Source organism: Penicillium brevicompactum (genome assembly GCF_028827555.1).
Source record: "Penicillium brevicompactum strain IBT 35665 chromosome Unknown utg000001l_segment0_segment0, whole genome shotgun sequence".
Taxonomy (NCBI): Eukaryota; Fungi; Ascomycota; class Eurotiomycetes; order Eurotiales; family Aspergillaceae; genus Penicillium; species Penicillium brevicompactum.
In genome coordinates this window covers 4,861,411-4,886,029 of record NW_026623203.1, presented here as the reverse complement: position 1 = coordinate 4,886,029, position 24,619 = coordinate 4,861,411, and the positions used below count along the sequence as shown (strand labels likewise).

The following is a 24,619-nucleotide window of genomic DNA, read 5'->3' as shown; positions in this document are numbered from 1 at the left end:
CATACCTATAGCTAATTCAGGGGGGAGAAAAGAGGGGAAGATTTGAAGCGCAAGGAGGGGAAAGGGTGAAGTGGCCCACGTTCCAGGCGGGGGAGGCAAAAAAAAAAAAAAAAAAAGCGGGAGCTTCCACGCGATTCACGGGCGACTCCCAATTGTCACGTCAAAAACAGATCACGTAGAGAAATGTCCTGAGGATTCGAGGAAAGAAAAGAGAAGAGAGAGAGAGAGAGAGAGCGAGAGAGAGGGGGGAATGTGCGGAAGGTCCAGTGGCTGGAACGAAGTGGAGAGAGGGGTTGGAAAGGATTCTAAGAGTCTAAAGAAGAGGGATCAAGAGGGATCAGAGGTACTCCAGAGTAAAAAAAAAAAAAAAACAAAATAGTGAATTGATCAAAAAATATAGAATCTACACAAAGAATTCCCATCCCTGTATCCCTGCTGTCATCATTTTGAGTATATTAAATTGCAATTCGATTATTTCTGCTGAGACGGGTTTCGGGTAGAGATGCTAAAAGCTAAACCTGCTAAAACTGCTAAAACTGCTAAACTCGCTATATCTCTTTTGATGTCATGGTGAGAGGTAGATATGACCTACCTCTCTGCTCTCTCTCTCTCTCTCTCTCTTTGCCCCTTGAACATGTACTTCAACGGAGTCCTCCGTACTCCGTACACTCGACTCTGTACGGAGCACAAGGTATACTCTGGTAGAATCCTCGAGTCCAAACCACAAGCTCCACAACAAAAAGGAGAAAACGCACAGGGCACAGTGGATAATCCCCGTCTCATTTCTCTTGGAAAAGAAGCTTGTGGGGAGAGCTCTAGGCTGTCTGCATTAAGCGAGACTCGAGGCACGTTTTGAGATGTTTCAGCTTCGAGTCCTCACAGACTACTTGTACTTCTACTCCGTACTTGGACGAACTTCTTCCTCCAGACGGAGTACTTCCACCGTACACTGGGAGGTCCGGAAACCTCGGACTCCGGAACTGGTACTTCAGTACGAACCATCTCAAGCTCCGAAAAGGCAATTGTCATCCCCCCACATACAATCTCCGAGTCTGCCTAGCTTAAAGGAGCACCACACCATGGCCCTGGGATACGCTACAAAAGAAAGCCATGCACGTCGATGGAGCCCAATCACCTGTGATTCTGGAACGTCTGGAATCCATTGGAACGTGAGGAATTTCAACGCCAGACTCGACCGGGTTAGTGAGGCCTGGGAACTGGTTTTCCACGTTTTTTGTCCGGCTTCATTGGTGAGCGGACCTTGATGAGGGCCAATGGAGGGTCAATTGAGGGTCAACGAGAGGTTCGTAGATTGACTCCAATGTCAGACCGGTCCACCGATGCTGTCCACCCGCGGAACGGCGCGTAAAAGGTCCCGTCGATAGATCGTCCCGGAGACTGCCAGGAAGGTAAGGTGGACAACAAGGACAGGAAGGTGGATAACTGTGGTTTTTCTCTTTTTTTCTCTTTTATTTTTCCCTTTTCCTCTCTCGATCTGGTTTCTTTTAGTCTCTTACCTGGTTGGCTGTAAATTAGTATAATTCTTCTTTTTTCACCTCGATCTCTTTGAATTTCCACCCAAAAAAGGAAAGCGAGTTGGGCAACAAACTTCCCAAGTCTCCATTTTCCCGTCCCAGTTCTGTGGCCGCGGGCCAGGGGTGAGAGAATGTCCACTTTTTCGTTTCCTCGCTTTTCCCGTTTCCCTTCTGTACTCCCTACTCTCTCCGTACGGAGTATTCCCTACTTGTCATTGCACTTCCCGGATGTTTCCACCCGGTCGGAAGCCGCGGAGCCCGGCGTAGCCACTTACTCGATCTCAGCATATCCATCCACATCCAAATCCACATTCAAATCCAAAATCCAAAATCCCACCGGATCCCGTAGTCGGGTACCCGTTCAAGTTTCAACCCCCTGTCCAGCCGGAAGGGCCCGGACCAACGGCCTCGCCAGGGGGAGCTCTGCGCACCGCGCCAATCGAGTCCGTGGTTTTAATTGCAATGACAGGGGTTCGTCGAACGGCCCTTCCCGGCCGTTGGATGGAGTTCCAACGGTCCGCTTTGGTCTCGTCCGGTCCTGATGACGTTCACCACTCACCACTCGCCATACAGAGTACGGACGGAGTATGGAGTATCCTGGTCTGAATGGTTCTCATGTGATCGGTTCTGATGCATGAAGTGCTGTGCGTGATGTGTATGCATGCGACATGCCTCAGATCGGCAGGGACGCGACCCAGGAGATTGGATCTGGGAAACTTACTGCTTCTCTTGGCGAGATTGTTTGATTCGTGCTGTTGGAGCCCGATATCGTGTATGGAGTACATTGTACGGAGCACGGAGTACGGAGTACTATGGTCAAGATGGGCAGGAGTTCGCATTCGTATTCAGATCACATGTGCGGGTGTAGGTGCGGTGTACGGTGTACGGTGTACGGAGTAGTAGAGAAAAGGAGTCGTCAATCTGAGGGCTTCGCCGAGCGATGCCCGATTTTCAGCGCATTGATACTGTGATGCACGTGGCGGATCAATTATGGGATCCTCCCGTTGCGCTATTGAAGGGATCACCGATGGGGTCATGTGAACATGTCCAAGCTCAGAGATAGGGGAACGAGGACCTCGGTGGATATACTCCATAACTCGGCCTGGGAGAGACTCACTCCAAGGAGTTGCCCTCCCATTGCTACAAGTAGCATCTTGACCGAAGGGGTGATCGTCACACCGTCAATCACTGGACACGTACGGAGTAGCTTTGTTCACTGTTTACTCTATTTCGTACCCCGACCCGGCCTTGCTAGCTACTCCGTATGCATCTACCATTTAGACTATTCAAACTATATACGATCTAGTGGGTATTGGCACGGGATGGCAAAAGATCGCCTGGGCCGAAGTGGACTTGACGTGTCGTGTGAAACAACCCTGGAGATCTATCTGACAGTTGACCACCTGAGCCAGCTTAGTGTTATCTCTCTTACTCGGCCCTCAAAGCAATCCTTGCATGGGATATCACATTGCTCGAATCCAAGACCTCTCTCAAGACTAGTGCGTAACAGGCAGCTGTCATGAAAAGCTAACGTTCGTTAGTGTTGCCGTGTTGATATTGTCGTTGAGAGCGACTAGGCTTGTTTCGCACGCCATAAAGAGAGTGCGTGTCTCCTTTAATTGATAGGCATCCCAAGTGGGTCTGAAAGGACTAGTGGTGAACAATGCACCCCGTAGTCTCTAGTTTGATGTCGAGACTACTCCGTCCTGTACGGAGTACTCCACACGCCCTACTCCGTACTCTCCCTGTCCAAGATGGGGGCAGCCCTGGACCTCAACCTTGGAAGTCCGAAGCCAGAGTTAAAGGAACAAAAGAAATTGCTTCTCAAAGTCGCCTTCACCTATGTGATGTGAATCCTGAAGAAGAACGTAGTTATATTTGATTCAAGGCCCACGCTATAACAAACTTTTCCACGGTCACACAAATATACACCGGTGTGACGATCACCCGCGCTGAATATCATTCAAGTACGCAGTGACCCTCTCCACCAAGATACGCCTCGGCTCAGCCTGATCACTATCACTCAAAGCATGCGATGCATTGGGAATGACCATACTCCTCGTATCCCAAATCTGCCGACCATCTCCATCAGCAGCAGTCTGCCACCTTTTCAACAAAGCCTCCTTATTAACCCAAGGAGGCACCGACTGATCACGCCCAGAGTAAAGCACAAGCAACTTCTGTTTCAAAAGCCCCCCTCTCTCCAATCTTCCCAAAAGTGCCCCGGAACTGCTCATCACTCAAATCCGAACTAAACAAATCATCCTCAGAAGGATCATCCGGACTATCCGGACTAACAAGACTCAAAAACCGCCGACTACTCACCGGCGCAGAAGGCGGGTACCCAATCCTCGAAGTCACAGAAAGCGGCACAACAGTATCAACAGAATCATGATCATCATAAGTAGCCCTTCGCGCATCCGCAACAGCCTTATTATAAATAGCGCGCATTTTCGCGGGACTATCGCGAGCAGTACCGCACTTCACAACCCAAAGAATGCCCTCGCGATCGGAAACGGGCGCTTGCATGATTGCGCCGTCGACGGGGACGCGAACAATGGGCTTCCAGTTCCGGTCGAAGACCGGGTGTGCGGGGCGTGGGTTTGGACAATTGATGTAGTGCATTACGTCTTGGCTGCCTGTTGAATGGCCCATGATGACGACTTTGCCGGTGCCGAATTGCGGGGTTTTGTAGTCGCGGACGTAGGAGACACATTGGGATAGTTCGTCGATGTCTTTGCCTAGTCGGCCCATACCCCAGCCGCCACCGGCACAGGAGAGGATTAGGGAGAAGACGCTCCATTGGGTTGGGTCTAGGGCGCGGATTACATCGTTGAGGTAGTCGACTGAGCCTAGGCTGTCGCCGAGACCGCCGACGAAGATTAGGGTGTGTGGTTTTGGGACGTGGCTGCGGGTATATTCGAATGCGACGAGGGTGTCGGTCTAGGTATGTTAGCGATTGGAAGGTTGGGATGTAATTCATGGTTTCCGGTGACATACGCAGTGATGCAGAATACCTGGTTGGCCTCGGGCCATGGAGGCGAGGAGCTTGAGTTCCATGATGTGTGTGGTGCAGGGGGTAGACAATGTTCGTCAGATCTGATAAGAGGTTATCAATCAGGAGGCGACGGTATCACGTGATACCTGGCCAATCAACTGTCCAGGTCGGCCCTGGGGCATAGACCTCCAGGGCTGTCTTAAGGGTGCTGTCCCTCTCGAGATTATACTAAGAAAACCGAGCTAGAGTCAAATAATTACAGAAAAGGGTTCAGTTTGCAAGAATTCTGATATAACGATTTAATAACACAAGATCTGGAATTTACAAAATTTGCACTAATTACAATTTCACAGAGAAGCCTCAGGCTCCTTCACAAAACTCTCGATCACCGCGGCCAACTCCGCCAGTCTCTCCTCCCAGAACTCCAGCCTCTCCTCATCAGCCTCGATACCAACAAAGGTCTCACCCTTCTCAGTGTAAGACACAACGCGAGTAGGACTCGTAGGCTCAGGATGCGGGTTGGTATAGTCAACGCGAGCCTCCGAACCCGCAAAGGGAATGCTATCAAAGTATTCAATATCATGATGATGCACAATAGACGAGAAGAACGATACAAGCGGCGACCAGCTTGTGCAGTTATCCGAGATCTCCTGGAACCCAAGCGTGGCATGACGACTGCCCTCTAGGTACTGGTCGCGAACGCTCTCAAGTAGCGTCTTAACGCTCATTCCGGATTCGAACTTCACACGCAACGGCATGTATTGGTATGTCGGGCCCATGATTCTGTCGATGTCAGGTACATCGACTGTACGGCCTGATACCACGCCTCCGAAGGTGATGTCTTGGAGGGATAGATGCTGGGATAGCACGCGTGCCCAACTGGCCGTGAGGAGGGTCGCCATGGTTGTGTCAGGAGAACGGTTGCTCATGTCGACTGGCTTCTTGATGAAGTTTGTCTTTGTTGATTCTGGTTCTGGGAGGGTTGTGAGCCGGGAGCCTTGCAGCACGTCACGCCAGTAGGCGATGTTGTCGGGTCTGGCGTCGGTCTGGTGTTGGATGAAGGTCGAGAAGGGAGGGGATGGGAGGATTTCCTTTTCTTGGTATTGGAGCTCTAGTTGGCGCAGGATCTCTGGGAAGGAGATACCGTCGTATTGAGCATGAGAGATACGGATCATGAGACCATTCTCTTTGGTGCCCTTGATGGCAAACAAGCCGAGGGATGACTTTCCGAGCTCGAAAGATGAATCAACCTCGATATCGTCCTTGGCAATTGTCTTGCAGAATTCATCCACAGGTCCATCAGTGCTGTGCTCAGAAGCGGATATTGTCAATTCTTCCAAAACGACTTGGATCATGCGCTCAGAATCACGAGCAAAGACTGTTCGTAGGATGGGGTGGATCGAAACAAGTGAGTTGAATGTGCTGACAAGTTTCTCAACATCGATGTCCTTGTTCAGATACAACATGTTGTACTGAAGAGCACTGCGAGGCGCTGAAACAGTGGCTTCGACATCACGCTCCTGGGGTTCTGTGACCGGCAAAACATCCTGGATCTTCCAGCTGGCTTCAGACAATAATGGTTGAACCTCTTGGGCACAGAATTCCTGTGCATTTGCCACATTGAGTAACGAAAATGGAACGTATGCCTTAGATGGCCTTTTTTCATCTGTCGAAAGCTCCACTAAAGCACCTGCCATGCTGCGTAACTGCATGTTGCGGAAAATATCCGTCACAGACAAATGATAGCCTGCCAGGCGTAAGGCAGAAACGAGCTTCATAGCCATGATTGAGTCTCCACCCAGGCGGAAGAAGTTGTCATCGAGTGCAAGCTTCTCTTCCTCCATGCCCAAAGACTTAGCCCACAGTGAACGGAGTGTGCGCTCCTTCTTGTTCATGTGGACTGCATCGCCTCTGCCTGGACGTAAGTTCTGGATAGCGGTTCGTAGTTGGAGTAGCAGCTCCTGGCTGACATGCCCAGCCATTGACTTCAAGGCTTGTACATCAACTTGACCAGAAACGTGAGGCACCTTCTGGATGGGAATATAAACAGATGGGATCATATAAGGAGGCAGCACATCCGAAAGCACTTTGTTGAGGCCGACGATTGACTCAATCAGCTGGGTAGATATGACGACTGGGAGAGGGATTTCTGCAGGGGCCTCGACGCCTAGGCTAACAGCCTTGTCTTCAGAAGGTGTCTCGCTGACGAAAGCGACCAATACCGGGGTCTGGTTGTTTGAACCGGCCGGAGTGATCAGTTGAGTTGCAGCATCAGTGCCCGCGGGAAGTGACTGGCGAAGCTGAACGTCAATCGCTGAAAGATCCATGACATGACCATCGACCTTCCGCAGACTCTCCTTTCGGCCCATGAAGATGAGACTCTTGTCATCTGCATATTTGACAAGATCACCGGTCTGATAAAGCTTCTCATTTCGACCAGCAATCCCATTTGCACCATGAGTAAGCCACTGAGGTGCATCGAGATCAGCTTCGCGAACACCCTCAAGCAGCAGCTCACCCATTGTTCCAATGGGAACCAGCACATTGTGATCAGACGGATGCACAATCCAAGGAACGGAGCTCGTAGGGTATTTGTCCCCAACGGCCAGCCCCTTTGATTGCTCCTTGACCTCGTCTGCGGCAACCGTTGTCGAGGGCGCAGTCTCATTGAGCTTCCAGATCTCATTCAACTCCGCCTCGTTCAAACCAGCGATATCACAAAGCTGCTTTGAATCCTGGGTACATAGCTGCGCCACCGCATACTCAAGCTGAGACAAGACGCGACCCATCTGCAGCTCACTGATCAGATTGGAATCAAAGCTTGCTGTAACATGGAACCCATCGGGGTGCAAGGAGCATGCCAGCATGAGCGGGTATGAGTTAAAGCGTAAAGCCTCGTGGGCTGCATCTTCGACGCGGAATGGTGGGAGCTCATCATCCGACTGGATCGGTTCCTCGGGCTGACGAGGCTGGATCACAAGTCCCATCTTGACTTCACAGGCTAGCTGGGCGTCTGCGCTTACACGGCGGATGTTCTGCATACCCAGGTGCTCATGTGCAGATCTCACAAGGCCGTGCTCTTGGATTGCCTGCAGGAATTCTTGAACTGGTGCAGACCTGTCGACACGGATTCTGACAGGGACCGTGGCGATCATGGGACCTTCGATTTGCTCAACGCCGGGGATTGGAAGGGTGCGCCCAGCGAACGTTTCGCCGAACACAACATCGTCGCTCATAGTGTACTGTGCGGCTACCAAAGCCCACGCTGCACGGATCATAGTGGCAGTGGTAATGCTTGTTCGGGTTGTGGGCTTGACGGGGACGAATCTATCTGTCACCGCATTGGGCTCGGGGATGTACATCCGTGAGGGAAGAGAGGGGAACTGAGGACCTGTAGCGCCTTGAAGCTGCACACGCCAGTAGTCCTTCGAGGACTCTCTTGCGGGGTCGGTCAGATAGCTGATGAAATGTTTGAACTCCGCTGGCTGTGAAGTAGGGAGGCCCTTGTATGCGTTCTTCGCATGCTCGACGATGAGATCAGTCGACCATCCGTCGTAAATTGCATGATGAACAGTCCAGACGAAATAGAATTTTTGGAGAGACTCATCATGCACGATGGTGTACCGACTCAGCGGCATGTTGACAGACATCGGAACTTTTTGGTCTTCGTCCAAGAATTCTTCCAAGTTGGTATTGCGAGACTTCCATGCTGGAGATTCGTTAGTAACAACTTGCATGAAACCATGATCCCTGAATTCAACAACGCGAGTTCGAAGAATTGGACTTTCTTGGATGACAGCACTCCATGCGGCTTGCAGCTTCTCTGCAATTTCCACACTGGGAACCTCAGCAACTCGTTGCGCCACGTAGCTTTCGGCTGAGCGAGCCGAAAACGCCATCAGAATCTCCTGCAGCGGAGTACAGGGATAAATATCTTCGATCACATTCTTCTCCACTCCACACTTCTCCGCTGCCTCGGCACAAGCATCATCCAAGTTCCAATCTGGGTCAATCAATGAGAACTTCAGCACCTCGACCTGCGAGTCTGCCTCTTTCTTGTGCATTGATTTGGCCATGTCGCTCAGAACAGGAGAGTTGAAGATATCCGCGACCGTCAGCACGAAGCCTTGCTCCCGCACTGCGGGAACAAGTTTCATAGCCAAAACGGAATCACCACCGAGGATGAAGAAGTTGTGAGTTGTGCTGACTTGATCTGAAGTCAAGCCGAGTAGACGACACCAGATCTCATGCAGGCAGATTTCTGTATCCGAGCTGGGCTTTTGGAGGTCGCCATTCGTCGCATCTGATGATGAGAACAAGGTCAACTCTGACCCGAAAGCGCGGAGAGTCTTGCGGTCCGTTTTTCCGGATACAAGCATGGGCATGCGATCAATGCCGATGTACAAAGATGGTACCATGTAGATAGGGAGAACCTTGGACATTTCCTCATTGATTACTGCCATTTTCTCCTGGATTCCAGCGGAGAATTGAACTTGTTTGATACCGCTATCCGTGTCATCATCCGGCTTCTCGGCCTTTGGATCGGCCACAAAGGCCAAGAGCATTGATTCTTTGCTTCGACCCTGTGGAGCGATAACCTCAACAGCAACATCTGTTCCTGACGGGAGCAATCTTCTGACGTGGTATTCAATCTCACCAAGCTCGACGCGCTGGCCACGGAGCTTGACCTGTGTATCTTTGCGACCAACAAAGACGAATCCGCATTCTCCATCTGGATCATAGCGGACCAGATCACCTGTTTTATAAAGGCGTCCCTTGCGTCCAGGGACTTCATTGCTACCCGCCAGAAGCCATGTCGGGTCTTCAATGAACGATTCTGCGGTCTTCTGGGGATCTCCCAGATAGCCCTGACCAACGATAGGGCCTTCAACAAGAAGTTCTCCAACACCTCCAATAGGCGTGAGTTTATTGTGATCATCTGGGTCTGTGAGCCAGATGACACCGCCATTTCCAGGCCCAATGCTGACATATGGCTTGCCAGCAGCGCTGGAGTTGATCGTGCATCCAACGGTGCACTCTGATGGACCGTATCCGACCACGATTCTGGTCAGCTTTCCCCATTCTGAAACATCACCCACAGAACATGACTCGCCACCGAGACCGAGGCTGTGCAGTGAGGGGATGATATCTGGGTCTAGAATGCGAGCTACAGATGGCGTCATGTTCGACATTGTCACGCCCATCCGACGAATCACTCCACTCAGATCATTTAAACGGTCCTCATCGGACGGAATGCATAGACATCCACCACGGAGCATGGTGCAGAGCATGCTGTCAACACTGACATCGAAGGCATATGAGGCGAAGTCCAGCACGCGTGATACATCGGTGTATCCAACGGCAGCGCTTCGTGCGATCGCACTGGTGGTGTATGTGGTATGGTTGATGATGACACCCTTGGGCTTGCCGGTACTTCCAGATGTAAAGATGAGGTATAGAATTGAGTCTGTAGGGACAGTCGGAAGCTCGTTCTGGGGGCTTGTTTGAGCCAATGCGTCCAGTTCCTCCTGTGCCACGATCACCGTCTGAGCGCCCGGCGCAATCTTCTCGCCGAACGGACCGTGCGTCTTTGAGGCCACGATCAATGTTGCATTAACCTGCTCGGCGATAGTTTGACGTCGCTCAAGGGGCTGACTTGGGTCCATAAGGACCATGGCGCCTCCAGCCTTGAGCACACCCAAAACGCCGACGATAGTCCATCGTGATTTTTCGAAGCAGAGAGGGACAATCTGGCCAATCTTGACCTCAAGACTGACAAGATGATGCGCAAGCGATGTAGAATATCTCTCGACCTCCTCGTAGGAGAGATCTCCATCCCACGAACAGATAGCTTGTGCGGTGGGGTTGCGTCGGACTTGCTCCGATATTAATTCCTGAATACAGGTGTCGGCTCGCGGGGGTAGGTCTTTGTTCCAACGCCAGAGTTCGGATCGGTCAACATCGCTGAGCTCAAGAATCGTTGAAATCGGACTGGAGAGGTCGGAGAAGGTCTTGTTGAGGATTTCGATCAGTGCGCGCGCAAAGTGTGTCGCAATGTATTCCGCGCCGAGGGGTTCCCGCCAGCATGGACGAAGCCACAAACTTCCCTCGGACATGGTCGCCTGGAGTTGAATATTTCCCTAGTCACGTCAGAAGGCTATCCTGTCACTGCGCATGGGACTCGTAGCTCACCCAAGCCATTCCACCACCCAGCGCATCGCCGTCGCTCACTCGCGCATTACTGGATAAATCGCGGGGCGCACACTCGTCATTGAAGAACACAATGCCATTGTCGACATCAACCAAATGTCCAGCATGCGCTTCCTGGCGCGACTTTTGAACAGTCTCTAACGCGCCCGCGATGGAAATGGCGGGGTTCCACGCCGCACTTGCGGTGCTGAAATCAAACTTGAAATCCGCACCCGTACCATTCCTCCCCCATGTAAACTCAACAGGGTTTCCATTGCTGTAGCGGTATAATAGCAGTGCCCAGGCAAGTAACAGAAGATCGACTTCGCGACCTTGAAACTCGCTCTTCACTAGTAGTGGCACATCGAAGCGAATGAATCTGGCCAGCTTCTTTGGTGGCTCGTTTCCGGTAGACAGGATTGCACCGGCCATGGTGGGACTGCAGAATGAGTATGCAGAAAGCAAGCCTGTCCCTGCCGATCAAGGCACAAAATGTCAAGATTGATGAGATTGATAAGCACGCCGATCCACGGTGTTTTCATCAATCCACATGTTTTCTGCGTCACCCGGGACTGCCGCCTCCGTTTCCTTTGTTTCGAATTCCTGTTTGGGCCCCACTGTGTCGGACATTGCTCAGAGCTGGAGGTGGGTTGCATTCGCGGTAACCGCTGGAAGGGTGTGTATTTTAATGGAAATGATAGACGAATCTTACCGGTAATGGAATCCGGATGAAATGAAAATTACAGTAATACAAAAGATACGATATTACCAGATACCGTATTTGTGATAATCACGGGCAATTCAAAAGATACAGGCAGTGCACGTACGGAGAATACTGCGGCCCGTCCTCCACGCAGTTGCGTAGTGGCTCCACCTATATGTGGGGAGGTCCAGGAGAGACGGGGTGAGAGAGTAGAGTGTTTAAAGACTTCAAGAAACAGAGACGATAAATTACCACACAGGAAAAGGGAGATGATCGAGGGATAGGCAATATCAAAGTCAAAAACCATCGCCTGTTAAGGCTGAGGAACGAACTGTGCGAACCGGGTTGGTTTAAAGTTCTCGTTTACCGTATTGGGCCTAGATCTGCATGCTTGTGGTGCTTACTTCCACCGCCAAGTCCAGCCAAGTCCAGCCAATAGCGGGATATCCTCGGACCTGCTCCGTCTGTATTTATACGATGATCTGTATTCGTACGAGACTGCTGATCTACATCTAGCTTGCCTTCTACAGCATCTCCGTTGAATCGGCCACCAAAATGATCCTGCAGCTCCATACCACATCCAATGCGAAATCGGCCCAGGCCCACGGAGTGTTCCGGAATTTCATGTGGCGATGGAAAAGCCGATACAGAGAGCTCCGCCCTGATCTCGTATAAGTCCCTGCAGGCCAGTTTGATCTGATTACAACCCATAAATCTTTCACAATGGCTCCCACTTCCCAACCACTGGCCGCGGCGAAGATCCGCCTGCCTCATCCTTATCTGACTACCTATAACGTCACTCCTTCCAGCACTGTCATTGAAGGAAACAGCTCCTTCCAATTGCGCAAGAGTGACAAGGGAGAAGCGCAAGCTTTCCCCGGAGCATTGCACAATGAGAACCTCCACTTCACGGCGCCGCAGCCCGTGAACCCCCAGACAGCTGTCCCAGCATCAAACAACACCGCTTGGGCCCGCGCGCAAAGAAGTCCCTCGGCTATCGCGCGCTGGCAAAACAGCACTGCCCCTTCAGTGGGTCAGATCTGGCTGTACCTGTACACGATCTTCACTGTGCAGCAAGAGATTGAGACTTTCCGTCTTACCCTGCAAGGTCCCAACGCCGAGGCTGTCGCGCACGCCTTGCGCCTGTCAATGGTAGCAATCGACCACCCAGCACCTATCAGTTCCAAGACTCCTTTCAAAGCTACCCCGAATGAACTCCTCATTCTCCGCAGCGCCTTCTGGCAAGGTGCTGCTTCTCCACTGGGCTCGCAGCCCGTCTGGCTTCCCTCATGGAACCCAGCATCTTCCGTGCCACTCCTTGACTGGACGATGACATCCACGGAAACTTCGCACAGGCGACACCCCCGTCGTCACCCAAAGCCAACACCTGGCAATGTGGTGTACAGTCGTTATATTCCATTTTTGGATGAGCAATTCTCACTGGTTGCGCTCGACTACCGCAACCCCGAGCACTTGAACCTTTTCCACACATGGCAGAACGACCCGCGCGTCGCTGCGGGGTGGAAGGAGACTGGAACGCTCGACGAGCACCGCGATTACCTGCGTCGACAGGACGAGGACCCCCATACGCTGACTGTTCTTGGTCGTTTCAACGACGAATTCTTCTCGTACTATGAAATCTTCTGGGCCAAGGAGGATAATGTGGGAGCGCACTATGCTTCAGGAAACTTTGATCGTGGTCGTCACACGCTTGTTGGAAATGATAAGTTCCGTGGTCCCCACCGTGTCATGGCTTGGTGGCCCAGCATGATTCACTATTGTTTCCTCGATGATAACCGCACTGAGAATGTCATTGGCGAGCCCATGAGTACCAACGACAAGGTCCTCACCTACGACTATACCTTTGGCTTGCATCAAGATCAAGTGATTGATCTCCCTCATAAGCGGGCGAGCTTGGTGAAGGTTACTAGGGAGAGATACTTCCAGCTGTGTCCTTTCAACCAAGTCAGCCCGCACATTGCGGGAACAGGCTTGGGCTTCAAGCCACGCCTGTAAATTATGAGCTACGTCTCATGTATAGAAATTTGATTTTACATACTGCTCTCTGTTCGATTGTTTGCATACGATACGGATAGAATCAGAACCAGACAATACAAATATCAAAATATCACTCATGTCCTCCTATCTCGGGGATTCTGACTCGTATTTTTAAAATCTATTATGTTTTTTTTTTTTTTTTTTTGGTCGAAATCACGGGGCCGCTCATACCAAGGTTATGGTACGGTCTTCCCAGGGCACAAAGGGACATGTTAGATGACTGGCCTGTCTTAAGACCTCAACGGTATTTCAACTACCTAGACAATGACTCGAGTGACCTCGATCTCGAAAAATAGCGACCAAGTAAGGCAAAAGGTATCGAACACATAGCCTCGGAAAAAGAAAGTTGGCAGACGCCAAATGAAATATAGTCTATGGTACATCTAAATAAAATATTAAACAAATCTAAAGAGGCAAAAAGAGTGCAGCCTCACTCCCCTCCAAAGCTCTGGCTGAGCACATTTGTCCGATAGCTTTCAGAGCGCTTGAACAGCTCCTCATGCGTACCTGCATCAACACACAACCCAGCCTCGATTAGGTAAATTGTATCCGCCTTGCGAATAGTATTCAAACGATGCGCAATGGCCAGGACACTGATGCCCTTTGATGCAACCTCAAGGCCTTGCTGCAGGAGCTTTTCGGACTCCGCATCAAGTGCACTGGTCGGTTCATCGAGGATCAGCAGTCGAGGCTTCCTCACCAGGGCTCGGGCAATAGCCAGTCGCTGCTTTTGTCCGCCGGACAGCTTACTGCCGTTTGCACCACATAGCGTGTCATAGCCCGCTGGTAGATTAATGATTGTTTCGTGAATGTTGGCCAGTTTGCATGCTTCTTCGATCTCGGCGTCAGAAACTTCTGTTCCGGGACGAGCGCCCAGGGACACGTTGAAGCGAACGCTGCCTTCGAATAGCACCCCTTCTTGCGGTACCAACGCGATATGATCGCGGAATGAAATGTCCTCGCGCTTGGTGATGTCTGTACCATCGACGAGGATCTCGCCAGAGGTTGGCAGATACATACGCTCGACGAGAGATATGATTGTTGATTTACCTGCTCCAGAGGGTCCAACCAACGCGCAGAACTGGCCTGGGCGGACGTGGACATTGAGACCGCGGAGAACGGGGGCGTGAGCGCGTGCTGGATAAGAGAATTTGACATCGCGGAACTCAATATCTACTCCGCCTTGGGTGTTTGGTGCCAGAGACTTGGTTGGTCCAGTGCCCTCGACATCCTTCTCGGTTGATGGTTCGAGAACCGACGACTTAGTTCCCGCGGATCCGAGTTCAAGAATTGCGAGAACTCGTGCGACCGCAGCGCGAGCGTTTGATACCTCTGGGGCTAGAGCAAACATCTGACTCCAGAGCTGTGCGCTGACTAGGAGAGCAAACATGACGATGATAAATTGAGTTTCACTGTAGGTTCCGTTGAAGATCTGCTTGGATCCCCACCAGAATGCGAGAGCATAGGAGAGATTACCCAAGAAATAGGCAAGACCAAGCCATAGATTCGCGTGGAGGCTGACCATTGTGGTCTCGCGACGCGGTCCGTTAAGCGTGCGTCTGAAAGCGGCCAATGTTTCTTCCTCGAGAGACAAAGAGGCGATAGTCTTGATAGAGTTGATTGCCTCAACACTGATACTCACGGATTGATTGAATGCATTTTCATGGCGCTCTTCGAACTGACCCAGGACGTGCAGTTGAACAACACCAGTACCGAGCAATAGTGGCACAACCGCAATACAAACCAAGGCAATCTTCCAAGCAATGCACAAGGACAGAACGACCGCCACGACAAGGTTGATACAGATCGAGAAAATAGTTCCAATAACCGATCCGCTGAGGCCGGCGATCAGGTTTCCATCGTTGGTAATGTAACCTAGTAGCCCAGTAGGGTTTCGGCCATCAGACTGATGCCATGACAAGTCTTGTTCAAATAGAGAGCGGAACAGAAGGACGCGAACGTTGTAGATCGATTTCTCGGACACCCATCCGAAACCGACCCAGCTGACGATATTGGCAAAGAACTCAATGATCGCCAGAATAAAGAACATCAGTCCGAAGAAGTTACCCCGCGAGCGAATATATTCGGGTGTTTCACAGGGTGTGAGGCTGCCGACGGTGTTACCGAAGATCACGGCTTCGGCAGAGAAGGCAGCGCCGACGATACTGGCGCCCACGAGCGCAAGGAGAGCAATGAGTAGGTATGGGCGCATAATTGGAAGCATTCCCTTGGTCAAGTACCACAGAGTCTTCTTTGCAGGTGTCTGCGAAGGGGCGTCCAAGGGTTTCTCGGTTGTGTCAATGACAACCTCTTTACTCTTGACAGTCTCAGGGATATTTTCATGGTCGCTGTTTTTCGCATTCTCTGTGATATCTGCGGAGTGGTCATCGGTTGCTTCACTTGGTGGGTTGGAGTCGGTGTTGAGGTTCTGTAGTTCGACAAGAGCGGCATACGCCCCTTGTTGGGTCATCAGCTCAGTGTGGTTGCCTTCTTCAACAACCCCTCCGTCCCGCATCACAATAATTTTGTCGGCGCTTTTGATGGTTGAAAGACGGTGCGCAATCGAAATCATTGTTCTGCCCTCAGAACAACGCCCAACAGCTTCAAGAATTTCTTTTTCGCTCCTCGAATCGAGGGATGCTGTGGCCTCATCGAGAATCAAGACCTTGGGGTCTTTGACCAGCGCACGCGCGACTGCAATTCGCTGCTTTTGACCACCGCTGAGCAAGGTACCGTTGGATCCCACCATGGTTCCGAGCCCTTCGGAGAGCTGATTGATAAAACGTGCAGCGTCGGCCAATTCAGCCGCGTGCTGGACCATCTCGACAATCTTCACTACCTCAGGACCATATCTTTCAGCGACCTTAATTTCATCTTCGCCTGCTCGGATTGCAGTAGCCACTTCACCAAGTTGCCCACCGATCAACACCGAGTGGAGACCTTCGTGTTCAGGGGAAGCCGAGTTGACAAGACCATGGGCAATGTTTTCCAAAATCGATCGATCGAGCAATGTCGCTTCCTGCTGAACCATTCCAATGCAGCTTCGAAGCTGACGGGTGTTGATATCGCGCACGTCTTGGCCATCCAACAGAATCGATCCGTCAAGGGGATCATACAGTCGAAGCATCATACTGGCGACAGTAGATTTACCACTACCTGACAATCCAATGATAGCAGTTTGCTTTCCTGCTGGGCATTCCAAGGAGACGTTGCGAAGGACCTGTTGTTCCGGGCGTGAAGGGTAAGTGAAAGACACGTTGCGCAGCTCAAAGTGTCCAGCCGTAGAAGATGGCAAAGCAAACCCTGTCTCAGACATTCCGTTGATCGCAGACTGGTGGTTCATATCTCTCTTTAGCTTGGCAAAGGCAGCCGATGCCGCTCCGAAAATCTGCAGGAACGGCGCAACTTGGCTCAGAACGAGGGTCGCTATTGAGGATTAGCATAAACTCACAATCGCGCATCTTGTGACCACTTACCATCTACTAGAACGAAAATCACGGTGAAGATTGATCCGACTGATGCGCCTCCGCCTCCACTGGCGACGGAGTTTGCAATAGTCCGACTACCCTGCCAGAATGCCAGAGCATTGGCGGCATAGGCAATGAAATACATAAAGCCCGCTTGCACACCGGTGGCCAGAGCTTTTTTCAAACCCTCATTCCGTGCCATGCGCAAATGGCCTTCAAACTTCTCTTCCAGACGGTGGTTTGCATTGAAAGCGTGCACAACAGACACATTGGACAATCCCTCTGAAGCAACCGAAGCAGCAGCGGCAAAGCAATCGGACATCGTACCGGAATACTTCTCAATGAACCAGCCTCCGACCAGTGACATGAGGAAATATGCTGGCACTAGCGAGACCAAGATCCCCGCTAGCTTCGAATCCTTGATGAAAGCAACGACGTAAGATGTCACAAAGAAGGAAACACTGGAGATGCAGATTCCTACTTTCTCCGAAGTTCCAGAGCGAATAGTTGAGATGTCACCATTCAGTCTCGAGGAGACTTCTCCGGAAGGTAAGTCATCAAAGAAAGAGGGTTCCTGGCGCAACATGCTGCGGAAATACTGCTCGCGCAAGCGCTGTGCCAGCCGCGCGCCACCAAGAGACCAACATACGAGTTGGATGTACATGAAACCGAACTGGGCGATGGCGAGATAGAGAACATAGAGGATTTTGCTGTTAACTTCAGACTGATAAGAAGCTTGAACCCCAGGGCTGTAGTCTGCTTTAGCAGTACAGCTCTCCGAGTTGAAATCATCGATCAGTTGACCGAAGATGATACCCAGTAAGGGGAATGGGACTCCAGATGCAATGGCGAAAATAAGACCGGTGATAAGCAGCAGGATATCGAACTTGGTGGGATTCACTTGTACGTAAATCGCGAAATATCCAAAGACATTCTTCAGCTATGCGTATATAGGTTTTAGTTTCCAAGATGGACTCGGTGGCTTGATGGTGTAATGTACCTTATCGACGAAGCCCGTCGTTTTGGGGGGTGACTCTTCGGCCATGCTGACGATTCAGTCACGGCGCGGCAGCTCTCCACTTGAATTGGGTGATATCTGGTCGTGATAAGCCTGTGAGGCTTTGTGGCTGATCCTCGACAACCAGACCTAAAGCTTTTCGACTTGAACGTTTCGAGTCTTCGGCCGATACCGGATTTCCCCTATTGCAGCTGTCACGGGTATAAAAAATCTGATAAGATCGGATGATTGATGAATCATTGATCCGGCGAGCACGAGCACAGCCCAGCTTGGGAGTGGATATGTGACAAAACTATTGAACATCGAATATCAATCAGTGGGATGTGCAAGTAATTTAGAGCGTAATTACATGAGGTACCGTTTCATGTCGCCGATCTCTTCCAAGCCTTTGCCCAGCGTTCCACAGGCCTCGTAAGACTTGCTCGGCAAGGCTTGCTTAACATCAAGCTTCACACTTGGCTGTTCTCCTAAAGCTTGCACTAGTGCGTACTCACAACCTTGGAACCTTGGAAGCTGGCATTGTGCAGAACGTGCTTATGTCGACACTGATCCCTGTACACCGAGCTACGTGTACTGACTTTTTTGGTAGAGTCCCAAGGGACAAGAAAAAGCAACCAAGTCCCCTGGAAACTCAAAATTATCAGATCAAAGCTTTTCTTCGTTTACCGCGGATGCGTGATATACCGTATTATTACCATTACCATACGGAGTACAAAGCTCCAATTTGGCCGTGTTTGATTAACACTGCCGATCCAGTCGAATATTACGGAGTACACGTATTGCAAATGTCTTTCCTCTACTCCGTACGTTGCGAGCGAGCCAACACCGTCGTACTTGAATGTGTGTATTGTCCATCATTTTGCAAATGAGAAATGGAGTCAATTATTCGCCGGTCATTTTCATATACCGGAGCCAGTAATCCGTACTATGTATGATATTCTACGAATCCTTCGATATAGCTTGTAGCACTTTCCCAATTCAAAACCTCTATCAAACTCAACCTCAATACTCACACTATGTCCCAATTCAAACGACGACCACCACCACAGACCTATGGAGTGGTCTCATTCCCAGCACCACATGTCATGCTGGTTGTTTTCAACCGACCAAAAGCCCTGAACTCCATGACAAGCAGTGGGCAATACGAATTGGAATCCCTTTTCGCATGGTACGACAGCGAACCCTCATTACGCTGTGCCATCGTGACAGGCGCCGGGCGCGCCTTCTGCGCCGGCATGGACCTGAAAGAGTGGAATGCATCCAATGCGCGCCGCGCTCGCGGTGAGCTCGAGCCTCCCATGATGCCACGTTCAGGGTTTGGAGCGTTATCCCGGCGGCACGGCAAAAAGCCTGTGATTGCAGCCGTAAACGGACTTGCTTTTGGCGGGGGAATGGAGATCGTGGCGAATCTGGATTTGGTTGTTGCGGCGCGCAGTGCGAAGTTCGCGCTCCCCGAGGCAAAGCGTGGTGTCGTTGCTATGGCCGGTTCACTACCTAGATTGGCAAGAACCATTGGTCGTCCCCGAGCGACGGAAATGGCGCTTACTGGGAAAAGCATTACGGCTGCTGAGGCTAGGGAGTGGGGTCTTATCAATTCTGTTACGGAGGATGCTGCTGGTGACGTTGAGGTATTGGAGAGGCCGGTGGTCAAGGCTGCGTTGGAGTTGGCTGCTAGTATCGTGGAAAACAGCCCTGATAGTGTGATAATTAGTCGCGCTGGGATTGTTGCTGGTTATGAGGATGGCAGTTCGGAGAATGCCAGTCGGCTTCTGAGTGAGAATTGGGGGTCTGCACTTGATGATGGAGAGAACCTGCACGAAGGCGTGCTTGCATTTGCCGAGAAACGGTCTCCAAGGTGGGTTGACAGCAAGCTGTGATGTTCTTTTTTCATATACAAGAATTGCCAAATTGTACATACTACAAATAATGTTGATACTGTCGGCGGCGGCCTACACTGTAGGTTCTAAAATGTACAAGATTGGGCCACACTTTTTGTGGGTTCTTGACACGAGAGTAAGATGGAAATTACAACAAACGGAATGCCCAGGCGAAATATTGAGCACGGAGTAATCATATGCATGCATATCAGTTAAGTTGCATGTCTCACAGTTCCGACGCAAAATTCAGACCATATCAAACTCAATCCCATATCGACTTCTGCCCCTCCAAGGTCTCTTCCTGCCATTCAGATTCTTTCCCTTTGGAACCTTATGTAGTACTATTTTGAGGAACCAACACATACAGGTATTAAACGCTGTAATTTGAGCTTCCGAAATAACGCTGGTAGGATTTATCAGATCCGCAGAAAACAGTATGGAATGGGAGCACAACGATCACGCCTTTCGGGCAGGAGGCTACGTACAGAGCCTGATCAGCCCCACTATCAATGGTCCAATATGGTGCTTTCAATTACTTTACGACACACCGATCGACAAAGATCAGCGCCTTATTAAGCGGGATTGACGCTCCGAAACTTCGTGCGATTCTTGGGGCGCTCGTTTGCATATGTGCAAGCACTCTTTGAATTTCTAGGATAGATCCCTCTCCGACCCGACTCAGGAACGCAATATGTAGTTTATCCAGCACGTTATGACATTCCCTTGCTATTGCAAAGGTGAACATGTCCAAGTAACCTTTAAGATTAGCGCCCGCACCTACCAAGCTTGGTTCGGAAGCCCCACATAGCGGGCACGACTGTGTATTATACGATATGGATATTACATCTGAGATACGCCTGGATACATTGTATTACTATTACATGTCCACCTGTGTACGGTACAGGAATACATGTCCATGACAGACCCATTTCCCTTGCTGCAAGATCGGCAGGGTCTGCGTAGCGGAGCAAACGAAGACCTCGAACTCGTATGCACATACGCAGTACGAATTCCGTAGTCTCCGAAGCCCACTTCGCTTGAGGTCATTTCCCACGGGAGGGTGACGTGAAGAAATCAATCCGCTCCACTCAAGTCTCTACGCAGTACTCCGTATCTGCCGGGCTTTCCGACGTGGTCGTTTCTGTCCCGAATCCATTACATACTACTCCGTGCAGTCTTTCAATCTGGAATTATTGCACGGGATCAATATCTGACTGGTATATTCAGGGGCCGGGGCCGGGGCCGGGGCCGCGTTTGCCAATTTCGTTTGGAGTGAAATCGGGAACTTGCTTTTAGGCAGAGCTCAACTAAGTTTGCCCTGCAATTAAGCTTAACTTACAGTAAACTTTCTACATGTGCATCAATCATATACAAGCATCACAACACCGCCCTGCCACCAATGTAGGCAGATTTGATTAACTGAAGTGTGTCGATGCCCTTATAATCGTTTATTTCCTCCGATGCCAAACAGCTTGCATCCAACCTTGGAAACATTTATCGACTGTCACTGGTCTCCTTGTATCTCAGCTGTGAGAATTAGGCCCAGCTCTGGGGGGTTTTAGAAATAGAGGTCATTCTTGCAAATGGCGAGAATGTGGTTTTTGGCAACATTTGGGATGGCAACCCTGTAAATGAGCATGTGGCGAAGGTTTGGAGGAAGAAAAAGCAGACTGCATATGCTCTCTCTCTCTTTCTCTCTCTCTCCCCCTTTCTTTTGCCCCTTCTTTCTTCTTTCTTCTTTCTTCGCCAGTCTAGTGTCTCCATAACAAAGGACTTGATGCTCATATCCATCAAGTCCCCAACGGACTACCTCCATTTGTCTTACTATAGATACTCTCATTCTCGAGTCCCAACCTTGAAGCTGTGAAGCCTTCATGTCATCCCGGAGTTGACTCCCGAGCCCGAGCATCGAAACAGCACGACGCTTACGCACAAGACCCTTTCCGTGGATATGGTGAGCCCAAACACAACCACTCAAGGTCAATGAGCGAGCTCCAAACCCAATGATCAAAGGAGCCCCAATATCTACTCAGCCTCCCAACGTGCCTTTCGCCTGGAGCACAGGGATTCGGTTATCTTTGGTAATGCGTTGTGTCAAGCAGAGCCTCACAAGCCTCGCAATCCCCAGGCTTCCATTGAGATGAGCAGTTGTGCATGACAGACACGCTTCGTGGGACTCGGGTACAATATTTCTCTCGATGAGGCAACAAAGCGGCCACACTGATATATGCTACCTACAACCGTCAGCAAATGCATATTACGAGTACTTCTCCAGCGCAAAGGAGCCTGAGAGGTGAAATAACCAACACTTTCTTAATGAACAAGATACTGCGCATGTCCATTTCCTCGAAGTTTCGAATTAGCACTTCCTTCTCAAATAATCCATCGCAGCTCGACCAAAGGTGTCAGTGCGAACAAATCCCAATATCGATGCCGAAGCTCGAAGCGTCATGCTAGAAGGCCAAGAGATCAGAGATCGACGGTATACTTACATCATGGCCCTAAACGCATGTTTAGTAAATTATGCTGCAGATGCAGAGCAGGATGTCCACGTTGTTACACTCTTTCTATATGATAATATGAATATAGACCGCAGAGTGGCTGATACAATAGAACTATGTAAATTCTAAACAACAACAGAACATATATTCCCACCTAGGTAGAGACTCTGGCTCTCTTGAACCATGAGCTTGGAGGGTTTCGTCAACATCCATGACATTCAAGGCGAAATGTGTACAGAGTTCACCAAATAGGATACGCAGCTCTGGAGGGTATACGCGGATGAAATTTCACTTGAAATTCTCAATTAACAACCTTGGAACCTTGGAACGTGATGGAGGACTTCGAGCACATTCCCAGGTCCTATACAAAGACTTCCAGTGTTCTTGCCAGTCAGACAATGCATTGATTCGTTGACTCATCAGATAAGAAAACTGTACAGGCAGAATTAGGACAATGGATCTAGTTGAGAGATACGGTACACCCTTGGACCTTTCCGGATGCCTGAAATGATTGTTCACCTCACGGCTTGACCAACATCAATCCCAAACCGTCTAGCCACTTCCAAGAAACCACCTGAGTCGGCATCAACCCACATATCCACCCATCCCTCCGCCTTCGCCTTCGCAACATCAATGGGAGACCAAGCTTCTTCCAAATAGCGTTCAACAAAGATAGTCTGTAGTCCGCACTCGTTGGCCGCCTTCAAATCCTTCAGGTGAGTAGCGACCATAGCACATTGACTCGGGTCAAAGCCATACTTCTTCGCCGCACCCTTATAAACCAATGGCGAAGGTTTATAAGCCCCGAAATCCTCAGCACTCGTCAAATGCGTGAACGGCAAGGATCCGAAGCTCTTCAGATCTCGCAATAAATCGTGGTTCCCATTCGATAAAGTCGAAGTCTGGAACTTGCGATTCAGAACTTCGAGTCCTTGTGCACTATCCGGCCATGGGCTCAGACGGTGCCAACTCAAAGCGAGGTCCCACCGCTCCTGGTCAGTGAACAGGCCCTCCAGCCCGTGTTTCTGGAGAAGGTTTGCAAGAGCTTGGTAGTGGTGCTGATCCACGGACACGAACTCCGATGATGGATCAAATGTAGTGGTGAACACGCCGTATGATAAGCGCCACTGCTCGGCAATCGCGAGCCAGTCGTGAAAGGTCATGGCTGCAGCTCGGGCCCGCAGGTCGGCTGGGAGATGCTGGCCGCTTGCAGCATGCAAGGCGGCTGTGTTCAGCTCCTTTGTGACGCATGTACGCCACTCGACTACTGTGCCGAAGGTGTCGAAGAACAAGATCTTGGGTGGGTTCGTTGTGGACATCTTGTAGGACTGGAGATTCCGAAGCTGATAGATGCTGTTCAACTTCCCCGCGTTTAGTTGAACTGCCGAGCTCGATATCCCGGGAGGAAAGTGTAGAGAATGTGATGAGTCTATTGATGTGCAATGCTCTATCATATGCTCGCTGACAGTTGATTAGTCAGAACCGAGGCTGATCGTATCGCCAGATCCAACGGCTGATTGTTCTGGCGATAGCGCATCAGCCTTAAAAGTCAAACATCAAATCAAAAAGTAGATGGAACAAGTCGCATTGTGCATTCTATCATGGACTCGTAGTCAGAAGGGGGAATGTGGTATGTGCAGACTGGCCTGAGGCATAAGGCAGACTTCAGCGCAAACATTCTGCCTTTTCTTTTCTTCTCGATTCAACCTCAACGCTTTCCTGCATTTGCTTCCATCGTCGCAATTATTTCATCATTGCTACGAAATGATCCTCGTATGGGGTTTCTCGTCCTCGCTGTTCGGAAATCAAAGACACGCGAAGAAATCCAAGTTTAGCCCCGTGCCATATGCGCCTTGAAGACTAGGCCTGCACTAGTGCTGTCAGACCCCCAAAAAAGACAAGAAATCCTCGGCTGCAGGGGTGGGCGTCGCAACAAATGGACCTGTCAACGGGCCGTCCGAATCACGTCCCAAAGTACGAGGTAACCCCTCTAAGCCTAAGGGGTGGGGGCCCGGCAATGGTTCGCGGAGACTGTTACTCCTTCGCGTGTCCCCCGTTGCTAGTTCAATTTCCAATTGGCCTGCAGACATGATAATTGAGGATTATTGCCAATCATTGGCCTGCGAATACCTTGCAATCGCCTTGCAGGATACCTTTTCCGCCACCCATATGCGACCGGTGCATGTCCAACAGTCAAACCCGGTAGACCGGGGGCTGGAGCAAGAAGGAGGAAAAAAAAATCCACAATGTACTTTGGTGTACCAAACTTGACA

The 24,619-nt window shown here is 50.5% G+C and overlaps 7 protein-coding genes across 7 annotated transcripts; 2 read left to right on the top strand and 5 right to left on the bottom strand.

Annotated features, from left to right (window-relative positions):
- Positions 1-3,478: 3,478 nt before the first annotated feature.
- N7506_001635 (uncharacterized protein) lies at positions 3,479-4,595 on the bottom strand (the record flags this gene model as incomplete). The annotated part of the gene is made up of 3 exons (XM_056950931.1): positions 3,479-3,712; positions 3,861-4,478; positions 4,536-4,595. 3 exons carry the CDS (start codon positions 4,593-4,595, stop codon positions 3,479-3,481), a joined length of 912 nt encoding a protein of 303 aa, XP_056816846.1.
- A 285-nt stretch (positions 4,596-4,880) lies between these two features.
- Positions 4,881-10,649, bottom strand: N7506_001634 (uncharacterized protein; the record flags this gene model as incomplete). Its single annotated transcript, XM_056950930.1, has 1 exon — positions 4,881-10,649. One exon carries the CDS (start codon positions 10,647-10,649, stop codon positions 4,881-4,883), a length of 5,769 nt encoding a protein of 1,922 aa, XP_056816845.1.
- Positions 10,650-10,698: 49 nt separating this feature from the next.
- On the bottom strand, positions 10,699-11,154 carry N7506_001633 (uncharacterized protein; the record flags this gene model as incomplete). Its single annotated transcript, XM_056950929.1, has 1 exon — positions 10,699-11,154. The coding sequence occupies one exon, from the start codon at positions 11,152-11,154 to the stop codon at positions 10,699-10,701; it is 456 nt and encodes a 151-aa protein (XP_056816844.1).
- A 994-nt stretch (positions 11,155-12,148) lies between these two features.
- N7506_001632 (GNAT family N-acetyltransferase) lies at positions 12,149-13,441 on the top strand (the record flags this gene model as incomplete). The annotated part of the gene is made up of 1 exon (XM_056950928.1): positions 12,149-13,441. One exon carries the CDS (start codon positions 12,149-12,151, stop codon positions 13,439-13,441), a length of 1,293 nt encoding a protein of 430 aa, XP_056816843.1.
- Positions 13,442-13,913: 472 nt separating this feature from the next.
- On the bottom strand, positions 13,914-17,995 carry N7506_001631 (ABC transporter ATP-binding protein; the record flags this gene model as incomplete). Its single annotated transcript, XM_056950927.1, has 3 exons — positions 13,914-16,909; positions 16,960-17,890; positions 17,951-17,995. 3 exons carry the CDS (start codon positions 17,993-17,995, stop codon positions 13,914-13,916), a joined length of 3,972 nt encoding a protein of 1,323 aa, XP_056816842.1.
- A 989-nt stretch (positions 17,996-18,984) lies between these two features.
- Positions 18,985-19,845, top strand: N7506_001630 (enoyl-CoA hydratase/isomerase family protein; the record flags this gene model as incomplete). The annotated part of the gene is made up of 1 exon (XM_056950926.1): positions 18,985-19,845. The coding sequence occupies one exon, from the start codon at positions 18,985-18,987 to the stop codon at positions 19,843-19,845; it is 861 nt and encodes a 286-aa protein (XP_056816841.1).
- Positions 19,846-22,861: 3,016 nt separating this feature from the next.
- N7506_001629 (haloacid dehalogenase, type II) lies at positions 22,862-23,665 on the bottom strand (the record flags this gene model as incomplete). The annotated part of the gene is made up of 1 exon (XM_056950925.1): positions 22,862-23,665. One exon carries the CDS (start codon positions 23,663-23,665, stop codon positions 22,862-22,864), a length of 804 nt encoding a protein of 267 aa, XP_056816840.1.
- Between the last annotated feature and the right edge of the window lie 954 nt (positions 23,666-24,619).